Here is a 21,532-nt window from a genome sequence, read left to right as displayed (position 1 = left end):
AGGGCGAATCCCACTCCTCCCCTTCCCTTCCCTCCCTCTGACTGGAAAGAAAGTGCCATGACTGCAGCTGGAAGAGCCAACCTGGCAAGGAGAGGCGCACAGAATGCTGAGCAAAGCAGAGCAAAGTTCCCTAACAATGCTGAGCTGCCAAACTAGCTCTGGACCACCTGCCTGGATTTTTATGTAAAATAAATGTCTATCTTGCTTTTCAAGCAGTGTATTTTAGGGTCTCTTTGTTACGGAGGCCTAAATTGTACCCTAACTAATACAGGGGGCTTACAGCCTGCAAAAGAGAACCGGACTAAGGGTCTCCTGGAACCCTAGGCCTCATAGGACCAAGAACAAGGCTTGGGTTCATGTTGAAGCTGGAGGCATAGGTTGAGAGTTCCATAAAGGTTTCCAGCAATTTGAGGTGTCTACCAGAGTGGTATAAGAAACATATTTGCCCTTGGTCCACAGTCCCTAGTACAGAGCTCATAAAACCCTTGGAATTTCCTAAGTGATAGAGTGTTTTCTGTTTATCATAATGAGCCTCTTTCCATCCCACATATGCTAATGAACTCAGGGTAGGGCCCCAAGATAACCTCAGGACACGGCTGGTCCCCAGAAAGACCAAGTGTTTAGAAAGTTGGAACTTTCAGCCCCACCCACCAACCTGGGAGGGCAGGGGAGGCTGGAGATTAAATTCTATAAACAATTTTTTTTTGTATTTGAATACTCAAAGCAGCAGCTTTATTTATAATATTTAACAGCTGGAATGAACCCAAATGTCCATCAATTGATGAATGGGTTAACGATGGTATATCCACACAATGGAATATTACTCAGAAGTAAAAAGATTAAAACTACTGATAAATATAACAATGTAGATGAATCTTAAAAGTATTACGCTAATTGAAAAAAGCCAGAAGCAAAATTTAATTTTATATGATTACAGTATACAAAGTTCTAGAAAAAGCAAAACTTTTCTAGTGAAAGAAAGCAAATCAGTGGTTTCTAGAACCCAGGAATAGGGTTATGGGATTGGTAGCAAAGGGGTAGGAGCAAATTTTAGGGGTGATGGAGATATTCTGTATCATGATTATGATGGTGGTTACATGACTGTATACATTTGTCATAACACATTGAATTGTTCACCTAAAATCAATGAATGTTATTTGTATATAAATTGTACTTCAATAAAGGTTTCATAGGAAAAAGGGAAACTTTGGGCTATAGATGCTGTTTTACAAGTTAGCTTTTAAAAATTATAGGGCTTCCCTGGCAGCGCAGTGGTTAAGAATCTGCCTGCCAATGAAGGGGACACAGGTTCAAGCCCTGGTCCGGGAAGATCCCACACGCTGCAGAGCAACAAAGCCCACGCGCCACAACTACTGAGCCTGTGCTCTAGAACCCATGAGCCACAACTATTAAGCATGCGTGCCACAACTAGTGAAGCCCTCATGCCTAGAGCTCATGTTCTGCAACAAGAGAAGCCACCGCAGTGGGAAGCCCATGCACCGCAACAAAGAGTAGCCCCTGCTCGCCACAACTAGAGAAAGCCTGTGCGTGGCAACAAAGAGCCAACTCAGCCAAAAATAAATTATTTAAGTAATTTAAAAAAATTATATGTTTACATGCTTCTATAAACACTCTTGAACAATAAGATATGGAGAGCTTCCAAGATGGTGAAAACATCAAGGTGCCAGGAAGGTGACATACCCAGAGAGGGCGCGGAAGCTCCACAGCCCTGCTCTCATCCCTTGCCCTGTGCATCTGTTCCATTTGTCTGTTCCTGAGCTCTATGTACCCTTTATAATAAACTGATAAACATAAGTAAAGTGTTTTTTCTGAGTTCCATGACCATTACTAGTAAATTATCAAATTTAGCTAAGTATCAACCGCCTAAATTTGTAGTCAGACATGCGGAAGTGTGGGTAGCTTGGGCAGCCCATTTGCAGCTGGCCTCTGAAGTGGGGCCACTTTTGTGGGATTGGCCCTTTAACTTGGGGGATCCGATGCTACCTCCAGGTAGATAGTGCCAGAAATGAACTGACAGACATCCATTAGTGTTGGAGGATTTGAGAGTCTCACAACCAGGGAAAATGCTCTTTTCCACTCCCTGGAATCAACCAAGTAAGAAACCTAAGATAATGCTAATTTCCTTCTCCTTCATCCCACAAACCCTTTCCCCAGTCCTCAACCAGGTCCTCAGCCAATCAATCATCAGTGCTACTCAATTTTACATCCTAAATACTCTCTAATCCATTCCCTCCTCCCCTCTTCACACAACCACTCCAGCTGGGCCTCTTATTGTCTCTGGCTTGGCCTCCCTGCCTCTGATCGCCTCCTGCCTCACATTTACCACAACCACACCATAATCTCTAAAAATATCTTCCATCAACTACAGGGATGATCTTGCTAAAATCTCAATGTGATTTTATCAATATTTTGCTTAAAACTCATCTCATTGTTTAAAGGCGTGGTTTTCTTTTCTTTTTTTTTTTTAAGGGAAACAGTTTTATTTTTTTTTTGGCTGTGCCAGGTCTTAGTTGCAGCACGCGGGATCTTTAGTTGCGGCATGTGAACTCTTAATTGCAGCATGTGGGATCTAGTTCCCTGACCAGGGATTGAACCCAGACCCCCTGCACTGGGAGCACAGAGTCTTAGCCACTGGGCCACCAGGGAAGTCCCTAAAGGAGTGGTTTTCAAATGCAATTTTAACAGCAGCACCTTTTTCTATACAAAACTTTCCATCGGATCCCAAATTTATTTAAGAGAAAAGAACAGGGGGTAACAAAGTCCTGACCTCTTCACATTTCCCTCATTCCCAAGCCCATACCACCCCATTTCCAAAGCAGCCCCTAAGGCCACTTCCCCACCTTATAGGATCACATCAAGTAAGAATAGTGTGCAGAAAAGAGTTAACACAGCAGGCCTGAGACTACCGTCCTTAGCAATGCCTGCTTGCAAAAATGGGCCCTTGACTTGGAACTTCGGTTCCCATCATTCCCAGAAATGGTAAGAGTGACTCACTGTGCCTAAATGTTTGTATCGTATACAAACAACGTGATTTATGCTGAACACCTAGTTTCCTTCTAGAAGTCTGTAATTTTGGCATATGCTAGGCAGAGGGTGCCTTCGTAACCACGGCTCAACTCTAGGCATTGAGCCTATAATGAGCTTCCCTAATAGACAACATTTCACACCTGTTGTCACAGTAAGTTGCTGGAAGAATTAAGCATGTTCTGTTCGACTCTCCTGGAAGAAGAGGCTTGTAAGCTTGTGCCTAATTTTCTCTGAACGTTGTCCCACACGCATTTTCCCTTTGCTACTTGTGCTCTGTATCCTTTCACAATAATAAATCGTAGCTGTGAGTATAACCATATGCTGAGTCCTCTGAGTCTTCCTGGTAAATCACCAAACCTGGGGGTAGTCTTGGGGATACCCAACACAGATAGTGTCCTCATTCTGAGGTTCAAGGAATCCGTAATAGGGGCGCAGCCTGCATTTTCAGACTACTCCCCCTCTACTCTCCAAAATGCATCTATTTTTTCGATACAAGAAATGACTGAGTACCACCACATGTAATGGGTAATAGGGAGTAGCAAAGCTGACTCGTTTTAAGTGCGGGTGGAAGAACAAAAAAATTGCAGCAGTAACGAATCAAGATCAACTGGAAATAGCAAGTAAAATGAATTTGGGTACAGGGAAACTGGTTATGAAACTATTCTAAGTGGGACTAATACAGGTCCAAATTAGGATGGCAACAGCAGAAATGTTAGGAAGCGGGGTAGAATGGAAAATGCAAAGGTAGATTCAATAATGTGGGTTGCCTTCTAGTCAAACTGGATTGCTCACCATATCTCAAACATTTTCCATTCTTTCATTTCATAGCCATGCCTTTGTTCACACATGGTCCCAACTGGATAGCCTCCTCCTCCAACCAACCCTCTGCCAGCCTAATTTCCCCTCCACAAATCTCAACCCACCCTCAGCTCCCTACCACCAGATTTCCAAACTCACCTGTATCTACCCCATTCTCTTTTCTTTCCGCAGTTACAGCTTAAGAGCTATTTCTCATTCCATCAAGGGCTATTAATGCCTTCACTCATCCCCTAATCAGTGGATTTCAATTTTTTGGAAAAAACATCATGACCCAATATACACACAAATATACATAACTGAAAAACAAGTTTCATGAAGTAATAACTAATTAGTAAAAGTATGAAATAGTAAGAAAAAAGGATCTTTCTATGCAAGATATGCTCTGGTATTTTATACACATATATTTTTTTATTTATATCTAAAGAACCACTAGATTTAGTTATACTAAATGCCTTATATGATACTTATTTATCTTTTTGTTTTCTGTCCCCATTAGAACATATGCTCTTTGAGGGCAACAGTGCCTGACATGATTGTTGCTTATTAAATATTTCTTGAATCCCCTCCCTTCTTACATTTTCAGAGATGTCATTCTCTTCATTAATCACCTCTGTACTATATCATCTCCCTTCCCCTCTCTACTAGTTTTTTTCATATCAGCTCAACCCTCTCCTCTTAAAATAATAACAACAACAACAAACAACCTCCTTGACTTGACACCTGCTCTCCCTCCTTCCCTTTATAGCCAAACCACTTGAAAGAGTTGACTTTACTTTTTCTGGCTGCCCCCCACATCCTGCTCATTTCTCAACCCACTATAATCAAGCTTCTACTGAGATGACTTCTGCCAAGTTCACCCAATGCCTTTTTTTTTAATATTTATTATTTATTTTTTTATTATTTATTTTTGGCTGCGTCGGGTCTTAGCTGCAGCATGCAGGATCTTCATTGAGGCATGCAGGATCTTTCGTTGCGGCATGTGGGCTTCTCTCTAGTTGTGGCATGTGAGCTCCAGAGCCCACGGGCTCTCTAGTTGTAGCGCATGGGCTCCAGAGTGCATGGGCTCAGCAGTTGCAGCATGTGGGCTCTGTAGTTGCGGTGCACCAGCTAACTGTGGCGTGCGGGCTTAGTTGCCCTGTGGCATGGGGGATCCTAGTCCCTCGACCAGGGATAGAACCCGCGTCCCCTGCATTGGAAGGCAGATTCTTAACCTCTGGACTACCAGGGAAGTCCCTACCCAATGCCTATTGTTGCCAAATCCAGTAGCTATTCCTCAGTCTTCATATTCCTGTTTACAATTATAAAATATCTAATTTTTAAAGTTATTCATAGGAACCATCAGGACTGTGGGCAAAGTACATTGTTTCTATTGGGATCTGGCTTTGAAGAGGCTTAAAGTCCTTTACTTCCACTTTTATTTTTACTAACCCAACATCTTTATTGAGTAGTTTATACTTCATTCACATTTCTCAAAAAAGAAAACCAAGTTACACTGAAGATGAGGCATCACTTCAGGCAATCAGCAGACATAAAAAGAGAACCATGGGTTATCTAGTCCTGCATATAAGAAGCTTATAAGTTTCCATTCTATACCAACAACAAGTAAAAAGCTGAAAAATCAACGTATCTTCTCAGATCCATAAGAGAAGGAAGGACACAGGACAAACTGCTGCCCCCAAGATTGAAAAGAAAGTGATTGGTGTAAATGAACCAATTAAAAGATTGTCAGAGTGGATCAAAACCCAAGACTCAATTACAGGTTGACTAAAATAAACTCACTTTAAATTCAAAGACACATACATATGAAGAGTAAATGGATGGATAGAGCAGAAACTAACACAACATTGTAAAGCAATTATAATCCAATAAAGATATTTTTAAAAAATGGATGGAAAAAAATACACCATGCTAACACTAATCAAAAAAAAGCAAGAGTAGCTATATTAATTACAGACAGACCAGACCTCAAAGCAAGGAAAGTTATCAGAGATACTGAAGGACGTTACATAAAGATAAAAGAGTTGATTCTCCCAGAAGACATAACAATCGTTAATGTATATGCACCTAACAACAGACCATCAAGTTAAACTACATGAGGTAAAAATTGATAGAACTGTAAGGAAAAATAGATGAATCCACTATCATACTTGGAGACTTCAGTACCCCTCGAGCAGAAATGGACAGATCCAGTAGGCAGAAAATCAGTAAGGACTTAGTTGAACTCAACAACACCATTAATCAACTGGCTAAACTTGACATCTATAGAATAATTCACCCAACGACAGCACAATACACATTATTCTCAAGCTCACACAGAACATTCACCATGATAGATCACATTCTGGGCCATAGAACACACCTTACCAAAGTTAAAAGAATAGAAATCAGGGCTTCCCTGGTGGCGCAGTGGTTGAGAGTCCACCTGCCGATGCAGGGGATGTGGGTTCGTGCCCCGGTCCGGGAGGATCCCACGTGCCGCGGAGCGGCTGGGCCTGTGAGCCATGGCCGCTGAGCCTGTGCGTCCGGAGCCTGTGCTCCATGGCGGGAGAAGCCACAACAGTGAGAGGCCCGCGTACTGCAAAAAAAAAAAAAAAAAAGAACAGAAATCATACAATGTCTGCCATCAGACCACAATGGAATTAAACTAGAAATAAATAACAGAAAGATAAATGGAAAATTCTAAAAGATGCAGAGACTATGGGACTTCACTGGTGGCACAGTGGTTAAGAATCCGCCTGCTGGGCTTCCCTGGTGGTGCAGTGATTGAGAGTCCGCCTGCCGATGCAGGGGACACGGGTTCGTGCCCCAGTCCAGGAGGATCCCACATGCCGCAGAGCGGCTGGGCCCGTGAGCCATGGCCGCTGAGCCTGCACTTCCGGAGCCTGTGCTCCACAGCAGAAGAGGCCACAGCAGTGAGCGGCCCGTGTACCGCAAAAAAAAAAAAAAAAAGAAAAAAAGAAAAAGAATCCGCCTGCCAATGCAGAGGACACAGGTTCGATCCCTGGTCCAGGAAGATCCCATGTGCCGCACAGCAACTAAGTCTGTGCGCCACAACTACTGAGCCTGCACTCTAGAGCCTGCAAGCCACAACTACTGAAGCCAGCACGCCTTAGAGGCCGTGCTCTGCAACAAGAGAAGCCACCGCAATGAGAAGCCTGCACACCTCAACGAAGAGTAGCCCCTGCTCGCCACAACTAGAGAAAGCCCACGCGTGGCAATGAAGACCCAACGCAGCCAGAAAAAAATTTTTTTAATTTAAAAATAAAATAAAATATTCAGAGACTAAACAACACACTTCTAAATAACATATGGGTCAATGAAGAAACCTCAAGATAAATGTAAAAATTATTCGAGTCAAATGAAAATGGAAGCACAATTTATCAAAATTCGTGGGATGCATCAAAAGCAGTGATTAAAGGGAAATTTATAGCAATGAATGCATATATTAGAAAGAAGAAAGATCTAAAATCAATCATCTAAGTTTCCACCTTAAGAAACTAGAAAAAGAACATTAAATCCAAAGTAAGCAGAAGAAAAGAAATAAGAGCAGAAATCAGTGGAATTGAAAACAGGAAATCAACAGAGAAAATCAATGAAACCAAACACTGGCTCTTTGAAAAGATCAATTAAATTGATAAGCCTCTAGCCAGGCTAACAAGGAAAAAGGAGAGAGGACACAAATTGCTAATAGCAGAAATGAAAGAGGGATATCACTATAGATCCCATGGACATTAAAAGGATAATAAAGGAATACTATGAACGACTCAACCCATAAATAAAGGAATAGGTGAAATGGACAAATTCCTTGAAATTCCTTGAAAGACACAATCAGCCAAAATTCACACAAGAAGAAACAGACAATCTAAATAGGTCTGCATCTATTAAAGAAACTGAATCAATAATTAATAGTCTTCCAAAATAGAAAGCATCAAGCACAGATGGGTTCACTGGTGAATTCTACCAAACATTTAAAGAATTATACTAATTCTCTACAACCTCTTTCAGAGGATTAGAAGCAGAAGGAATACTTCCTCACTCATTCTATGAGGCCAGCATTTTCCTAATACCAAAATAAGACAAAGACATTACAAGAAAAGAAAACTACACCAATATCTCTCGTGAACACAGATGCAAAAATCCCTAACAAAATACTACCAAATCAAATCCAACAATGTATAAAAAGAATTACACACTATAAACAAGTGAGCATTATCCCAGGAATGCAAGGCTTGTTCTACCTTTTTTCTTTTTTCCTTTTTTTTTGGCTGTGCCACGTGGCATGCAGGATCTTAGTTCCCTGACCAGGGATCGAATCCATGCCCTCTACAGTGGAAGCATGGAGTCTTAACCACTGGACCACCAGGGAAGTCCCTGGTTCAACATTTTAAAATGAATTAACGCAATCCATCACATCAACAGACTAAAGAAGAAAAATCACATGATCAGATCAATAAATGCAGAAAAAGCATCTGACAAAAACTTATACACATTTATGATAAAAACTCTCAGTAAACTAGGAATAGAAGGAACTTCCTCATCTTGATAAAGAATACCTACAAAAAACCTACAGTGAACACCATACTTAATGGTAAGAAACTAGATGTTTCCCACTAAGATCAAGAACAAGGCAAGGATGTCCCCTCTCCTCACTCCTTATCAACATAGTACTAGATAAATCCATAAGACAAGAAAAGGAAATAAAAGGTATACAGATTGAGAAGGAAGATATAAAATGGTCTGTTCCCAAATGACATGGTCATCTAAACAGAAAATACAAAAAAATCAATAAAATAACTCCTGGGACTAACAAGTAATTATAGTGAGGATACAAGGTTAATATACAAAAGTCAACTGCTTTCATATATGCCTGCAATGAACAAGTGGAATGTGAAATTAAAAACACAATACCAGGACTTCCCTGATGGTCCAGTAGGTAAGACTCCATGCTCCCAATACAGGAGGCCCAGGTTCGATCCCTTGTAGGAAAACTAGATCCTGCATGCATGCCGCAACTAAGAAGTCCACATCCCACAACTAAGAAGTCCACATGCCACAACTAAGAGTCTGCATGACGCAACTAAGAAGTCCGCATGCTGCAACTAAGAAGCCCGCATGCCACAACTATGAGCTCGCATGCCACAACTAAAGATCCCACATGTTACAACAAAGGATCCTGCATGCTGCAACTAAGACCTGGCACAACCAAAATCAATCAATCAATCAATAAATATTTATTTAAAAAACACAATATCATTTACGTTAGCACCCCCCAAAAATGAAATACTTCGGTATAAATCTAACAAAATATGTACAAGATCTATATGAACAAAACTACAAAACTCTGATGAACAAAATCAAAGAACTTAAAAATGGAGAGATATTCCATGTTCACGTATAGGAAGACTCAATATTGTCAAAATGTCAGTTCTTCCCAACTTGATCTATAGATTCAAAGGAATCCCAATTAAAATCCTAGCAAGTTATTTTGTGGATACTGACAAAATAATTCTCAAGTTTAAATGAAGAAGCAAAAGACTCAGAATAACCAACACAATACTGAAGGAGAAAAACAAAATTGGAGGACTGACACTACCCAACTTTAAGACCTACTATAAAGCTACAATAATCATGACAGTGTGGTATTGCCAAAAGAATAGACAAATAGATCAATGGAACATAATAGAGTCCAGAAATAGGCCCACATAAATACAGCCAATTGATCTTTGACAAAGGAGCAAGGGCAATACAATGGAGCAAAGATAAGTCTTTTCAACAAATGATGCTGGGACAACTGGACAAACACATGCAAAAAAAATGAATCTAGACACAGACCTTAAACCCTGCACAAAAATTAACTCAAAATGCATCATAGATCTAAATGTAAAAGAAAAAACTATAAAATTCCTAGAAGATAACATGGGAGAAATACAGAAGACATAGGAGAAACCTAGATGAGCTTGGGTATAGCTTTGACTTTTTAGATACAACACCAAAGGCACAATCCATGAAAGAAATCATTGATAAGCTAGACTTCATTAAATTAAAAACTTCAGTTCTGCAAAAGACAATGCCATGATCTCAAAAGACAAACCACAGACTGGGAGAAAATATTTGCAAAAGACCCATCTCATAAAGGACTATCATCCAAAATACACAAAGAACTCTAAAAAGTCACAACAAGAAAACAATCTGATTAAAAACTGGGCCAAATGGGACTTCCCTGGTGGTGCAGTGGTTAAGAATCCACCTGCCAATGCAGGGGACACAGGTTTGAGCCCTGCTCTGGGAAGATCCCACATGCCACGGAGCAACTAAGCCCGTGCGCCACAACTACTGAACCTGTGCTCTAGAGCCTGCGAGCCGCAACTCAGCCCACGAGCCACAACTACTGAAGCCCACGCGCCTAGAGCCCGTGCTCCACAACAAGAGAAGCCACTGCAATGAGAAGCCCGCGCACCGCAACGAAGAGTAGCCCCTGCTTGCTGCAACTAAAGAAAGCCCACACGCAGCAACAAAGACCCAACGCAGCCAAAACTAAAACTAAAATAAAATAAATTAAAAAAAAAAAAAACTGGGCCAAAGACTTTAACAGAAACCACACCAAAGAAGATATACAGATGACAAAGAAGCATATGAAAAGATCTCCACATCATATGTCACCAGGGAAATGCAAATTAAAAGAACAATGAGAAGGAATTCCCTGGTGGTCAGCGGTTAGGACTTGGCACTTTCACTGCAGGGCCCAGGTTCAATCCCTGGTCAGGGAATGCAAGCTATGTGACATGGCCCAAAAAAAAAAAAAAAAAAAAAAATGAGATACCACTACACACTTATTAGAATGGCCAAAATCCAGAACACTGACAAATGCTGCCCAGTATGTGGAACAATAGGACCTCTCTTTCCTGGTGAGCATACAAAATGGTACAGCCACTTTAGAAGACAGTTTGGCAGCTTCTTACAAAACTAAACATACTCTTACCATACAATCCAACAATCATTATCCTTGGTATTTACCCAAAGAAGCTGGAAATTTATGTCCACAAAAAAACCTGCACACACATATTTACAGCAGCTTTATTCATAATTGTCAAAACTTGGAAGCAACAAAGATGTCCTTCAGTAGGAGAATGGATAAATAAACCGGTACATCCAGACAATGGAATATTATTCAGCACTAAAAAGAAATGAGTCTATCAAACCATGAAAACACGTGGAAAGAACTTAAATGCACATAACTAAGTGAAAGACCAATTTGAAAAAGCTACATACTGTAAGGTCCTATATTCTAATTATATGACATTCTGGAAAAGGCAAAACTATTGACAGTGAAAAGGTAAGTAGTAAACAGAGGGAGTAGGTAGGAAGAAGGTGTGACTAGGCAGAGCACAGAGGATTTTTAGGGTAGTGAAAATACCCTAAAATATACTATAATGTGCATATGTGTTATTGTACATTTGTCCATATTCATAGAATGTACTACACCAAGAACCCCACTGTAAACTATGGACTTTGGATGATGATGCTGTGTCAATGTAGGTTCATCGACTGTAACAAATGTACCTCTCTGGTATGGGATGTTGAAAATTGGGGAGTATTGATAACAGGGGACATGTGGGGGGCAGGAGGTATATGGGAAATCTCTGTACATTCCTCTGAATTTTGCTGTGAACCTAAACTGCTCTAAAAAATATCAGTCTTTTAAAAAAGAAAACGAAAGAGAGAATCAGTCAGGCAAGACTCTCAAGGCCGAGAGATTGGCCAGCTTAGGCCTGGACAGCAGCTGTATAAACTGAATCACAAAAGACTTCTCAACAGCTGCACTGAATTAAATCTGTTACTGCATCAGTGTACACAACTTATGTGATGCCGCTGCCATATTGTTTGGATTTGTATTAATTTGTCTTATTGTACTCCAAATGGACAGTGGGAAAATGCCATTCTGAAGATCCACAAACTAATCTACAAACATAAGTGGAAGATTTTAGAGGCACAAAAAGTCTGCGCTGTTCTAACACCTCAATTTTGTACCTTATTTCACTACTTTCTCCTAAACGAAGTTTAAGGAAGATCCCACTATACTCCACAGCCCACTTGTTATAAGATTTAGTCAATATCATGATGTCTTAGCATCTGAATAATCTATTATAACTTTCTAGATAGTATTTTAACAATTACTTCAATTTTTCTCCCCAAGGAAAATAAATGAGTTTCCCCAGGCTCTGAGTGTATTTGTTATTACTTCAATTCCCCCTGCTTCAACTTTTTTTTTGAAGTGAACATAACCTCCAGATTTTATTGTCTTCACAATAAAACAAAAGATGAAGATTAGAACTGGAGTACTTAGCCCTTTCTCTTATCTCCTCCCAGTTCAAAATGCTTGTTGGTCTTAACAGTCAGCACTCTCTAACTCTGCAGCACTTTCTAGGCTCAATGCATTCAAGCCTCAGCACAATCTCCATTTGTAGTTTTAGCCTTTTTTCCAGAAAAGCAGCTTAGTCTGCTTCCTGTCATAAGACCTCTTTCCCTGGGTATTCAGAGAGTCCTTGCCCTTCTTGTCCTGTGTCACTCTGTGGGTTTAATGCTTGGCACGCTTCTTACAGTTAGGTTGGCAAGTTTCAGGGATATACGCCATGTTTGTCTGTTTGTGGGGGTGCTATCGGCAGGGGAAGAAGCGATTTCCCCCAATATTTAATTTTTCATCTGAAGACAGAGGTTTAGAACAAAAAAATTATTCTGAAGTTCTGCAGTCTTACAGTCTATGCTAATATGTTCCACTTAAACAATCTCATGGCATTAATAAGTAATATAATAGGGACTTCTCTTACGGTCCAGTAGTTAAGACTCCTTGCTCCCAATGCAGGGGGCCCAGGTTCGATCCCTGTTCAGGGAACTAGATCCCACATGCTGCAACTAAGATCCTGCATGCCACAACTAAAAGATCTCACACGCTGCAACGAAGATCCTGTGTGCCACAGCTAAGACCCGGCACAGCCAAATAAATAAATAAATAATTTTAAAAAAACAATAAGTAATATAATAAACCACATTTATGCTCTTCTTAATGGCACATGGTAACTTATAACAGAAAGGAGAGGCAACTCAACAGCAACAATTATAAAAGAAATTAGAAAAAGGCAAATTGTCACTAACAGCCCTAACAAGAATTGTTATATACACGTAGGTTGTTTTTTTTAAACAAGGTCTTGACTTGGGGTCCATGACAAGTCAACTGGCAGGGAATAGGGGGGATGGTCTGAGAGCCCTCTGAAATTAAAAGAAAATTGTGTGTGTGTATGTGTCTACGTTCGTGCATTTCTTCTGAGGTAAGATCTCTAAATATACTACAGATTCCTTCAGATTTTCAAACAAGTGAACAAAAACTGATTAAGAACCACTGTTTTAAAAATAATTGTCAAAATAGTTTTAGAAGGAAATTCTATTAATAGCAGCTCACATTTATTGAACACCTACTGTGTGCCAGGGACTAGGTTAAGTAACTTAACATAATTACTTGTTTTACTCCTCACAATAATCCTATTATACAAATAACTTAAAAATCCATGGATATGGACTTATATATACTACCAAATGTAAAACAGATAGCTAGTGGGAAGCAGCCGAATAGCACAGGGAGATCAGCTCTGTGCTGTGCTTTGTGACCACCTAGAGGGATGAGATAGGGAGGGTGGGAGGGAGACGCAAGAGGGAGGAGATATGGGGATATATGTATGCATATGGCTGATTCACTTTGTTGTAAAGCAGAAACTAACACACCATTGTGAAGCAACTATACTCCAATAAAGATGTTAAAAAAATAATAATTAAAAAAAAATCCATGGATAAATCTGTTCATTGATTCATTCACTCAGGTTTCTTGAGAACCAACTATAGCTCAGGCACTATTCATGCCACTGGTGAAACAACAATTAAAAACAAATTTTTTTCCTTATGGAGCCTTCCCTCCAGTCAAGGGGAAGAGAGACAAAAAAATAAATAAAGAGCAACAACAGATCACATAATAATCAGTATGCTGGTGAAAATAAAACAGAGTGATATCCTAGGACCTCTGACCAACAGCATGGCATCCCCAGGGAGCTCAACAGAAGTACAGAATCTCAGGCCCTACCCTAGGGGTCTGAATCAAAATTTGCATTTTTAACAAAATACATAGGTGTTGGGCTTCCCAGGTGGCGCAGTGGTTGAGAGTCCGCCTGCCGATGCAGGGGACGCGGGTTCATGCCCTGGTCCGGGAGGATCCCACATGCCGCGGAGCGGCTGGGCCCGTGAGCCATGGCCGCTGAGCCTGTGCGTCCGGAGCCTGTGCTCCGCAATGGGAGAGGCCACAACAGTGAGAGGGCTGCGTACCACAAAAAAACAAACAAAAAAAAACATAGGTGTTTCATATGCACACTGAAGACTGAGAAGCACTATGCTAGGGAATGATTGAGGACTCCTATAGATTATGAGGAAAAGCTTTCCTGTGGAAGTGACATAAGTTGACACCTGAATGCCCAAAGGAGTCAGCCCTGAGGAAGATCTGGGAGAACTTCCCAGGCAAAGCAAAGAGCTCTGGCAAAAACCCTAAAGTGAAAATGGAAATAAGCTTCACATTTTCAAAGAAAGAAAAGAAAGTCTACGTGGCTGATTTAAATGAACAAGGTGGAGTATGTTACAAGGTGAAGTTGGAAAGGAGAGGAAGGACCAGATCATGTAGGGTCTTGTAAGCCGTGGTAAATAGTGTGAATTTGATAGGATTAAGATCAAGTAGAAGGTTTTGATCAGGGGTGTGTCACAATTTGTTTTTTTTTGTTTTTTTGGTTTTTTTTTGCGGTACGTGGGCCTCTCACTGTTGTGGCCTCTCCCGTTGTGGAGCACAGGCTCTGGACGCTGAGGCTCAGTGGCCATGGCTCATGGGCCTAGCCGCTCCACGCATGTGGGATCTTCCTGGACCGGGGCACGAACCCGTGTCCCCTGCATCGGCAGGCGGACTCTCAACCACTGCGCCACCAGGGAAGCCCACAATTTGTTTTTTAAAAGATTAATCTGTTTGTAGAAAATAAGATAATAGAAATGCAAAAGGAAAGTAGAAATGGAGGAATAGTATGATATTCAATAATGCTTTTATATATTATATATAATATACATATATTTTTATATATGTATGTATTTTTATATTGTATGGTATTCAATAAAACTATTATACATATATATATATAAAATACATATATATGTAAATTTTTTTAAGTGGGAGCAGAGAGACTGGTTAGGAAACTCTTAACAATAGTACAGTTCAGACATGTCTATGATTTGGACCAGAGAGTTAGCACTGCAAGTTGCAGGTTAAGTAAACTGACCAAGATCATATAGTTAATAACAACAGCAGCAACAATTGCTAACCTTTAGTGGGTACTCACTAAGTGCCAGGTACTTTTCTAAGTACTTTACATACCTTCATTCATTTAATCTTCACAACCACCCTATGATGTAGGTACTAACATATTCCTACCTTAAAGGTGAAGACACTAAGGCACAGAGGGACTAAGTAAGTAACCTGTCCATGTTCCCATAGCTAGGTAGTGACAGAGCCAGCATTTGTACCTACAGGTCCAGCAGAGAGGCAGGACGTTATAGTGGAAGCAGCATGGGCTCTGGAGTCATACCCTCCAGATTTATCTCCTGACTCCACCATTTTGACTCTGGATCATGGCAGCTTGGGCACATGATCACCATTCTAGCCAATGATGCCTAAGAGGAAGTCAGCTTCTGCCAAAGTTTCTCCTGATACTCTTCAAAAGGAGACCAGGACAGAAACTCATTCCTTCCTGCCTTTGTACTTTTACCTGTGAAATTAAGATGGCTGGACTGCTGCAAGTACCTTAAGAACATGAGGGGAAATGCTGCTCACACACTGAGGACAACAATAATCTTGACATATGTTGTGAAAGTTAATTTTATTTGGCAACTTGACTGGGCCATCGAGTGCCTATACATTTAGTCAAACATTATTCTGGATGTGTCTGTGAGGGTATTTCTGATGAGGTTAACACCTGAAACAGAAGACTGAGTAGACTGTTCTCCCTTATGTGGGTGGGCCTCATCCAATCACTTGAAGCCCTGAACAGAACAAAAGGCTGACCTTCCCCTTAGTAAGAGGGAACTCCTTCCGCCTGACTGCCTTTAAGCTGGAACATAGGTTTTCTCCTGCCTTTGGACTCAAACTGAAACATCAGTTCTTCATGGGTCTTAAGCCTGCCAGTCTTTGGACTAGAACTACACTATGGGCTCTCCTGGTTCTCAAGCCTTCGGACTCAGACTGGAATTACACTACCAACTCTCCTGGGTCTCTGGGTCTCCACCTTGCTGACTGTAGATCTTGGGACTTGTCAACCTCCATAATTACATGAGCTGATTCCTTATAATAAATCTCTTTCTAAATGTATATACATCTTATTGGTTCTGTCTCTCTGGAGAACCCTGACTAAAACATATGTCATAAAGCTTAACTGTGTTGACACTGTTTCCATAGAGCTGAGAAATAACAACAAAGGGGATGTGTGGTCTCTGTGTTCTTTGGTGCTTTAAATTGGAATGGAATTTCAAATTCTACACAAAGGTAGTTAGTTAAGAAAGTCTTAGAGATATTCTTTAGAGACTTAAGCAAAATGGTGGATCAGACTATTTCAACAAAAAGTAAGCATTTTCCTTTCAGAAATGTTATTTTAAAGGTTTGCTTCACCCTTAAGGTTTTTTTGTTTTAATACCTGAAGTTAAATACTTTTTGAGAATCCATCTCCAACTTCACACTCACAATCAGTAGAGATGTAGTTTAATGTGCAGAAGTTTTACATACAACTTGTCAGTAAAGTGGGGCTCAGCTCAAAAACATTCTGTAAAGATTTCTCAGCTCAAAAGTATCCTATGATTAAAGGAAAGAATTGAAGATACGCAAGATAACACATGACCATACAAATTTAAAGAGTTTTCAAGGTAAAGAAAACTATCTGTTTGCATTATTCCTTCCTAGACGGTTGTATGTTCAGAAATTTTCAATACGATTTGTGATGAGTCTTGACTACTTCAAGGCATTACATGTGTTTACTTCAGTAGAATTAAGGATGTTATACAAAATTAACACATTACAAGAGGTATCCATGTAACCCAGAAAAGTTATATGCTTTAGGTTCATTTTAAGGTTTTCTTTGCAGACCTTGGATTCATTTGAAAATTTATGAGTGATAGAATTCTGAAAGGTATTCTATATATTATCTTCTCCAAAAAAAATCTTAGGTAGATATTGTTATTTCTTACAAATGAGGAAACTAAAACACCACAAAATGTTAGAAAATTTAAGTGAATAGGCAAGACAGGATCTCAAGCTAAGTGACCCCAAACTACCACCAGGATATTGCCTTCATTAAAATCACCATAACACTACAGACAAGTGAAGATTGTGCTCCCATTTATCATAGCCAGGCAACAGAGAAAACACAAACCTCTCTCAGGCCCTCTAATTTGAAGTACTCAAGCCTCCTGGAACAACCAACAATCCACTCCTCCTGGGTCTCCATCCTGCTCAGGCCCAGCTAGAGCTCTGCCCTGCCTGCACTCTGGGCTCAACCTGCCTCTGCTAATAAATGGCACTCTTGTAAAACCCGGTAGCAGCAGCAGCAGCAGCAGCAGATTTTTAAAAAATTGAAATATAGTTGATTTACAATGCTGTGTTAGTTTCAGCTGTACAGCAAAGTGATTCAGTTATACATATACATATTCTTTTCCATTATAGGCTATTACAAGATATTGAATACAGTTCCCTGTGCTATATAGTAGGTCCTTGTTGTTTATTTTATATATAGTAGTGTGTATCTGTTAATCCCAAACTCCTGATTTATCCCTCCTCCTGCCTTTCCCCTTTGGTAACCATAAGTTTGTTTTCTGTGTCTGTGAGTCAGCAGCTTTTTTACTAAAAGCCCAAAGTTGAAGTGTTAGAGGGAAGAAATTCCTTTCCATATAAATCTAAAAGCCCTTACATTTCACATAGCTGGCTTTGAAGAATTTTGACTAATTAGATTTATGTACACCTTTTTGAGCTTTGAGAACAAAATCTGGCAATAAATGCAGACCTAGCCCTCAAATACAAAGATGACACGAAGTTAGGAGACAAATCAGTGCTGTTATCACAGTCAAGATGATGTTGCCGAGCTACACAATGGGATAAAAGTACCAACAGGTGCAATTAGGTTCAAAAACTTAATTATACTGAAAAGAATCATTTGAAAACTTATTAAATAGAAAAACTGAATAAGCAACAACTAATTCCACAAATTATAAAGCAGCTATAGAGTGTAAAGCTCTGTACTGAAAACTTCAAACACAGCTAGCTAGACAGACACTGTAACTGCACTCAAAATACCAACAGGGCGCTGGGGGAGATATAAACAAGTGGATAAACAACTTTAACAAAGTGTGGTATGAAGTAAAGGGAAGAGAAGGATGCTATGAGATCACAGAGCCAAAGCTAGTAACCTAGCTTAAGGAGACAAGGGTACTCAGAGGAAATGATGTTTCAATTGAGAGCAAAAGGACAAACAGGAGTTAGCCAGGGAAAAATGGAAGGAAGGGAAGGAAAGGCATTAAGCTGGGAGAAGGCTCTAAAATATGAGAGGATAGTGCACTAAAGAAAATGAAACAAGATCAGTATTGAGATATAAAGTGAAAGGCAGAGGGGGCAAGAGTTGGGCTACTAGAAAAATATAAAGGAACCATGTGACACAGGGCCTTACAACAATAAGCAGTTTGAATTTAATCCTGAAGTTTCCAGGAAGCCACTTATGAATTTTAAAGAACTCAGTGGCTTAATTATACCCCCTCTTAAGCAAAGGAGAATACTGGAAAACATTTTAATGGCGTTATCTTTCTGACATATTAGCAATGACCTGTTGGAAATACAATAGGAAAAAAAAAACGGATCCCACTTACAATTAAGATAAAAAGTCTAGAATAAAGAAGAGTCATAGTAACAATCAATTCGTAAGATCTATGTGAAGAAAACTAAAATCTTTCTCAAAGGCATAAATGAAAATTTGGGAGACTGGACACAGTGTTATTGAAAAGAAACGCACAACATTATAACATTGTCAGTTCTTCACAAATTAATTTGCAGATTAAATACAGTTCCACCAAAATCCAAATCCAAAATCCTTAGAAAATCATGAAGATGCAAAGTAATGAGGGGGATCTTGACTACCAGATGAGAAAATAAATATAAAACACTATGAGCAAAAGATCAATGAATAGAATAGACATTCTAAAAGGAAGTCTTCATGGAATAATTTAATATATAATAAAAGAGGGAGGCATACCAAATATTATCACTGTTCTTTTATCACCCAACTTGTAATTATCTATTTGTTATTTATTTTATGTCTGTCTCTCTCAACTAGACTGCAAGCCACAAGAGGGAAGGTACCATGCCTATTTAATTCATTGTATACCTAGCACCTACAATGCCTGGCATATGATAGGCACACAATAAATATTTGTTGAATAAATGAATTAAGCAATGGGAGCCAAGAAATCATTCAACAAGTGACATCTGGACAACTGGAAGACAATAGAAAAATTAATTTAGATTATCCCCTCATACTGCATACCAAAATACTTTCCAGATGGTTTAAAAATGTAAATATATAAAAAATTTCAAACCAAAAAAATAAAGTATACATGAATATTTACCTAGTCCAGTGGTCTGCAAACTACAGCCTGCAGGCCAAATCAGCCATGCGCATTAGTCTACTATCTCTGGCTGTTCACACACTACAACACCAGAGTTGAGTACAGTTGTCCCTCAGTATCTGCAGGGGATTGGTTCCAGGACCTCCTGCATATACCAAAATCCACAAATGCTCAAGTCCCTTATATAAAATGGTGCAGTACAATGAACAGTTGGCCCGCTATATCTGCGGATGTCAAACTCACAAATATGGAGGGTCAGCTAAAGTTGTAACAGAGACCGTGGCAGGCAAGGACAAAAGTATTATCTGAATGTTTACAGAAAAAGGTTGCCAATCCTTGATCTCTCTTAACAGGTGTGGACTTTCTAAATCCAATCCTGTCTGGACATCGCAATCGCCTGTGAAACTCAGACTTAAGGACTCCCAATTAAACCCCAGCAGGAATGGATCAAAAACATAACTGTAAGAGCTAAAACTTTAAAATGCTTAGAAGAAAACATAATTGTAAATCTTCATGACCTTGGATTAGGCAATGATTTCTTAGCTATGACACCAAAAGCAGCCAAAGAAAAAAGAAATTGGACTTCATCAAAATTAAAACTTTTGTATATCAAAGGACATTATCGGGACTTCCCTAGTGGTCCAATGGTTAAGACTCCGTGCTCCCAATGCAGGGGGCCTAGGTTCAATCCCCGGTCAGGGAACTAGATCCCACATGCTGCAACTAGGAGCCCGCATGCTGCAACTAAGATCTGGCACAGCCAAATAAATAAATTTTTTTTAAAAAGGGACATTATCAAGAAGGTGAAAATACAACACACAGAATGACAGAAAATATTTGCAATCTATAAATCTGGCATAATTCATTAAGAAATAGAATCCAACAATTTCACCTATGAGTATTTATCTGAAGGAAACAAAATCACTATCTCAGAAAAATATCTGCACCCCCATGTTCATTGCAGCATTATTTAAATAGCCACGACATGAAAACAACTTAAGTGTCCATCAAGAGATGAAAGGATAACAGAGCAACTAAGCCCATGCACCACAACTACTGAGCCTGTGCTCTAGAGCCCGCAAGCCACAACTACTGAGCCCACATGCCACAACTACTGAAGCCCACGCACCTAGAGCCTGTGCTCCACAACAAGAGAAGCCACTGCAATGAGAAGCCCGCACACCGCAACAAAGAGCAGTCCCCACTCACCACAACTAGAGAAAGCCTGCATGCAGCACGAAGACCCAACACAGCCAAAAATAAATTAACTAATTAATTTTAAAAAAAAAGAAAAAAGAAGAGATGAAAGGATAAATCAATAGTAACATAACTCAGGATGTTGATTGCCATTGGGAGTAAAAAGCTAGTGACTTGGAGGGTACACAATGGGAGCCTCTGGGTACTACAAATGTTCTATTTCTTGATTTAGGTTGTATTTACACAAATCTATTCTCTTTATGAAAATTCAGTAGGCTTTACACTTATCACTTGCATACTTTACTAAATGAATCTTATACTTCAATAAGTATGTTTTAAAAATAAAAATGAAGTTAACAGTAATTATCTTTCCTGTATTTTCTACTATGCACATATAGTATTTTTATAATAAAAATAATTTATTTTTTAATAGAAAAAATAACTAATCAAATACAAACAAAAGAGACCTGTCTTATAATAGCCCTAGGAGTCTTAAGGTGAGACATGAATATGACCTGGCCACCAACTTAATGCAACAGGAAACAGAAAAGGTAACCTAAAATACTGCTCGGGCCAGACATGTCCGAAGGAATATATTGAGATATGTGGGCCACATTTTCAGAGTGACATTCAGAAAGCAGACTGTAATCTCAAGAAGGGAAGTAGTTCAAGCATCTAGAAACCATGTCATAAGGTTTGACTAATAAGACAAGAGACAGTTGACACTGAGGAGAGA

The 21,532-nt window shown here is 39.7% G+C and overlaps 1 protein-coding gene across 3 annotated transcripts in view; it reads right to left on the bottom strand.

Annotated features, from left to right (window-relative positions):
- The window catches only part of AFG1L (AFG1 like ATPase), a 222,933-nt gene that overhangs the window by 169,007 nt on the left and 32,394 nt on the right, over window positions 1-21,532 (bottom strand). Inside the window, exon 1 of one of the 3 annotated variants that reach the window (XM_081251120.1) lies at window positions 6,232-6,465. The exons of the other annotated variants lie outside the window; for them this stretch is intronic. Coding sequence (XP_081107246.1) covers window positions 6,232-6,370 — 139 coding nt within the window. The 5' untranslated portion in view covers window positions 6,371-6,465. Of the gene's footprint in view, window positions 1-6,231; window positions 6,466-21,532 lie in introns of those variants that run through there. 3 annotated transcript variants of the gene reach the window in all.

Source organism: Mesoplodon bidens, assembly GCF_964165515.1.
Source record: "Mesoplodon bidens genome assembly, chromosome: 12".
Lineage (NCBI taxonomy): Eukaryota > Metazoa > Chordata > Mammalia > Artiodactyla > Ziphiidae > Mesoplodon > Mesoplodon bidens.
This window is presented reverse-complemented; position numbering and strand designations above follow the sequence as displayed.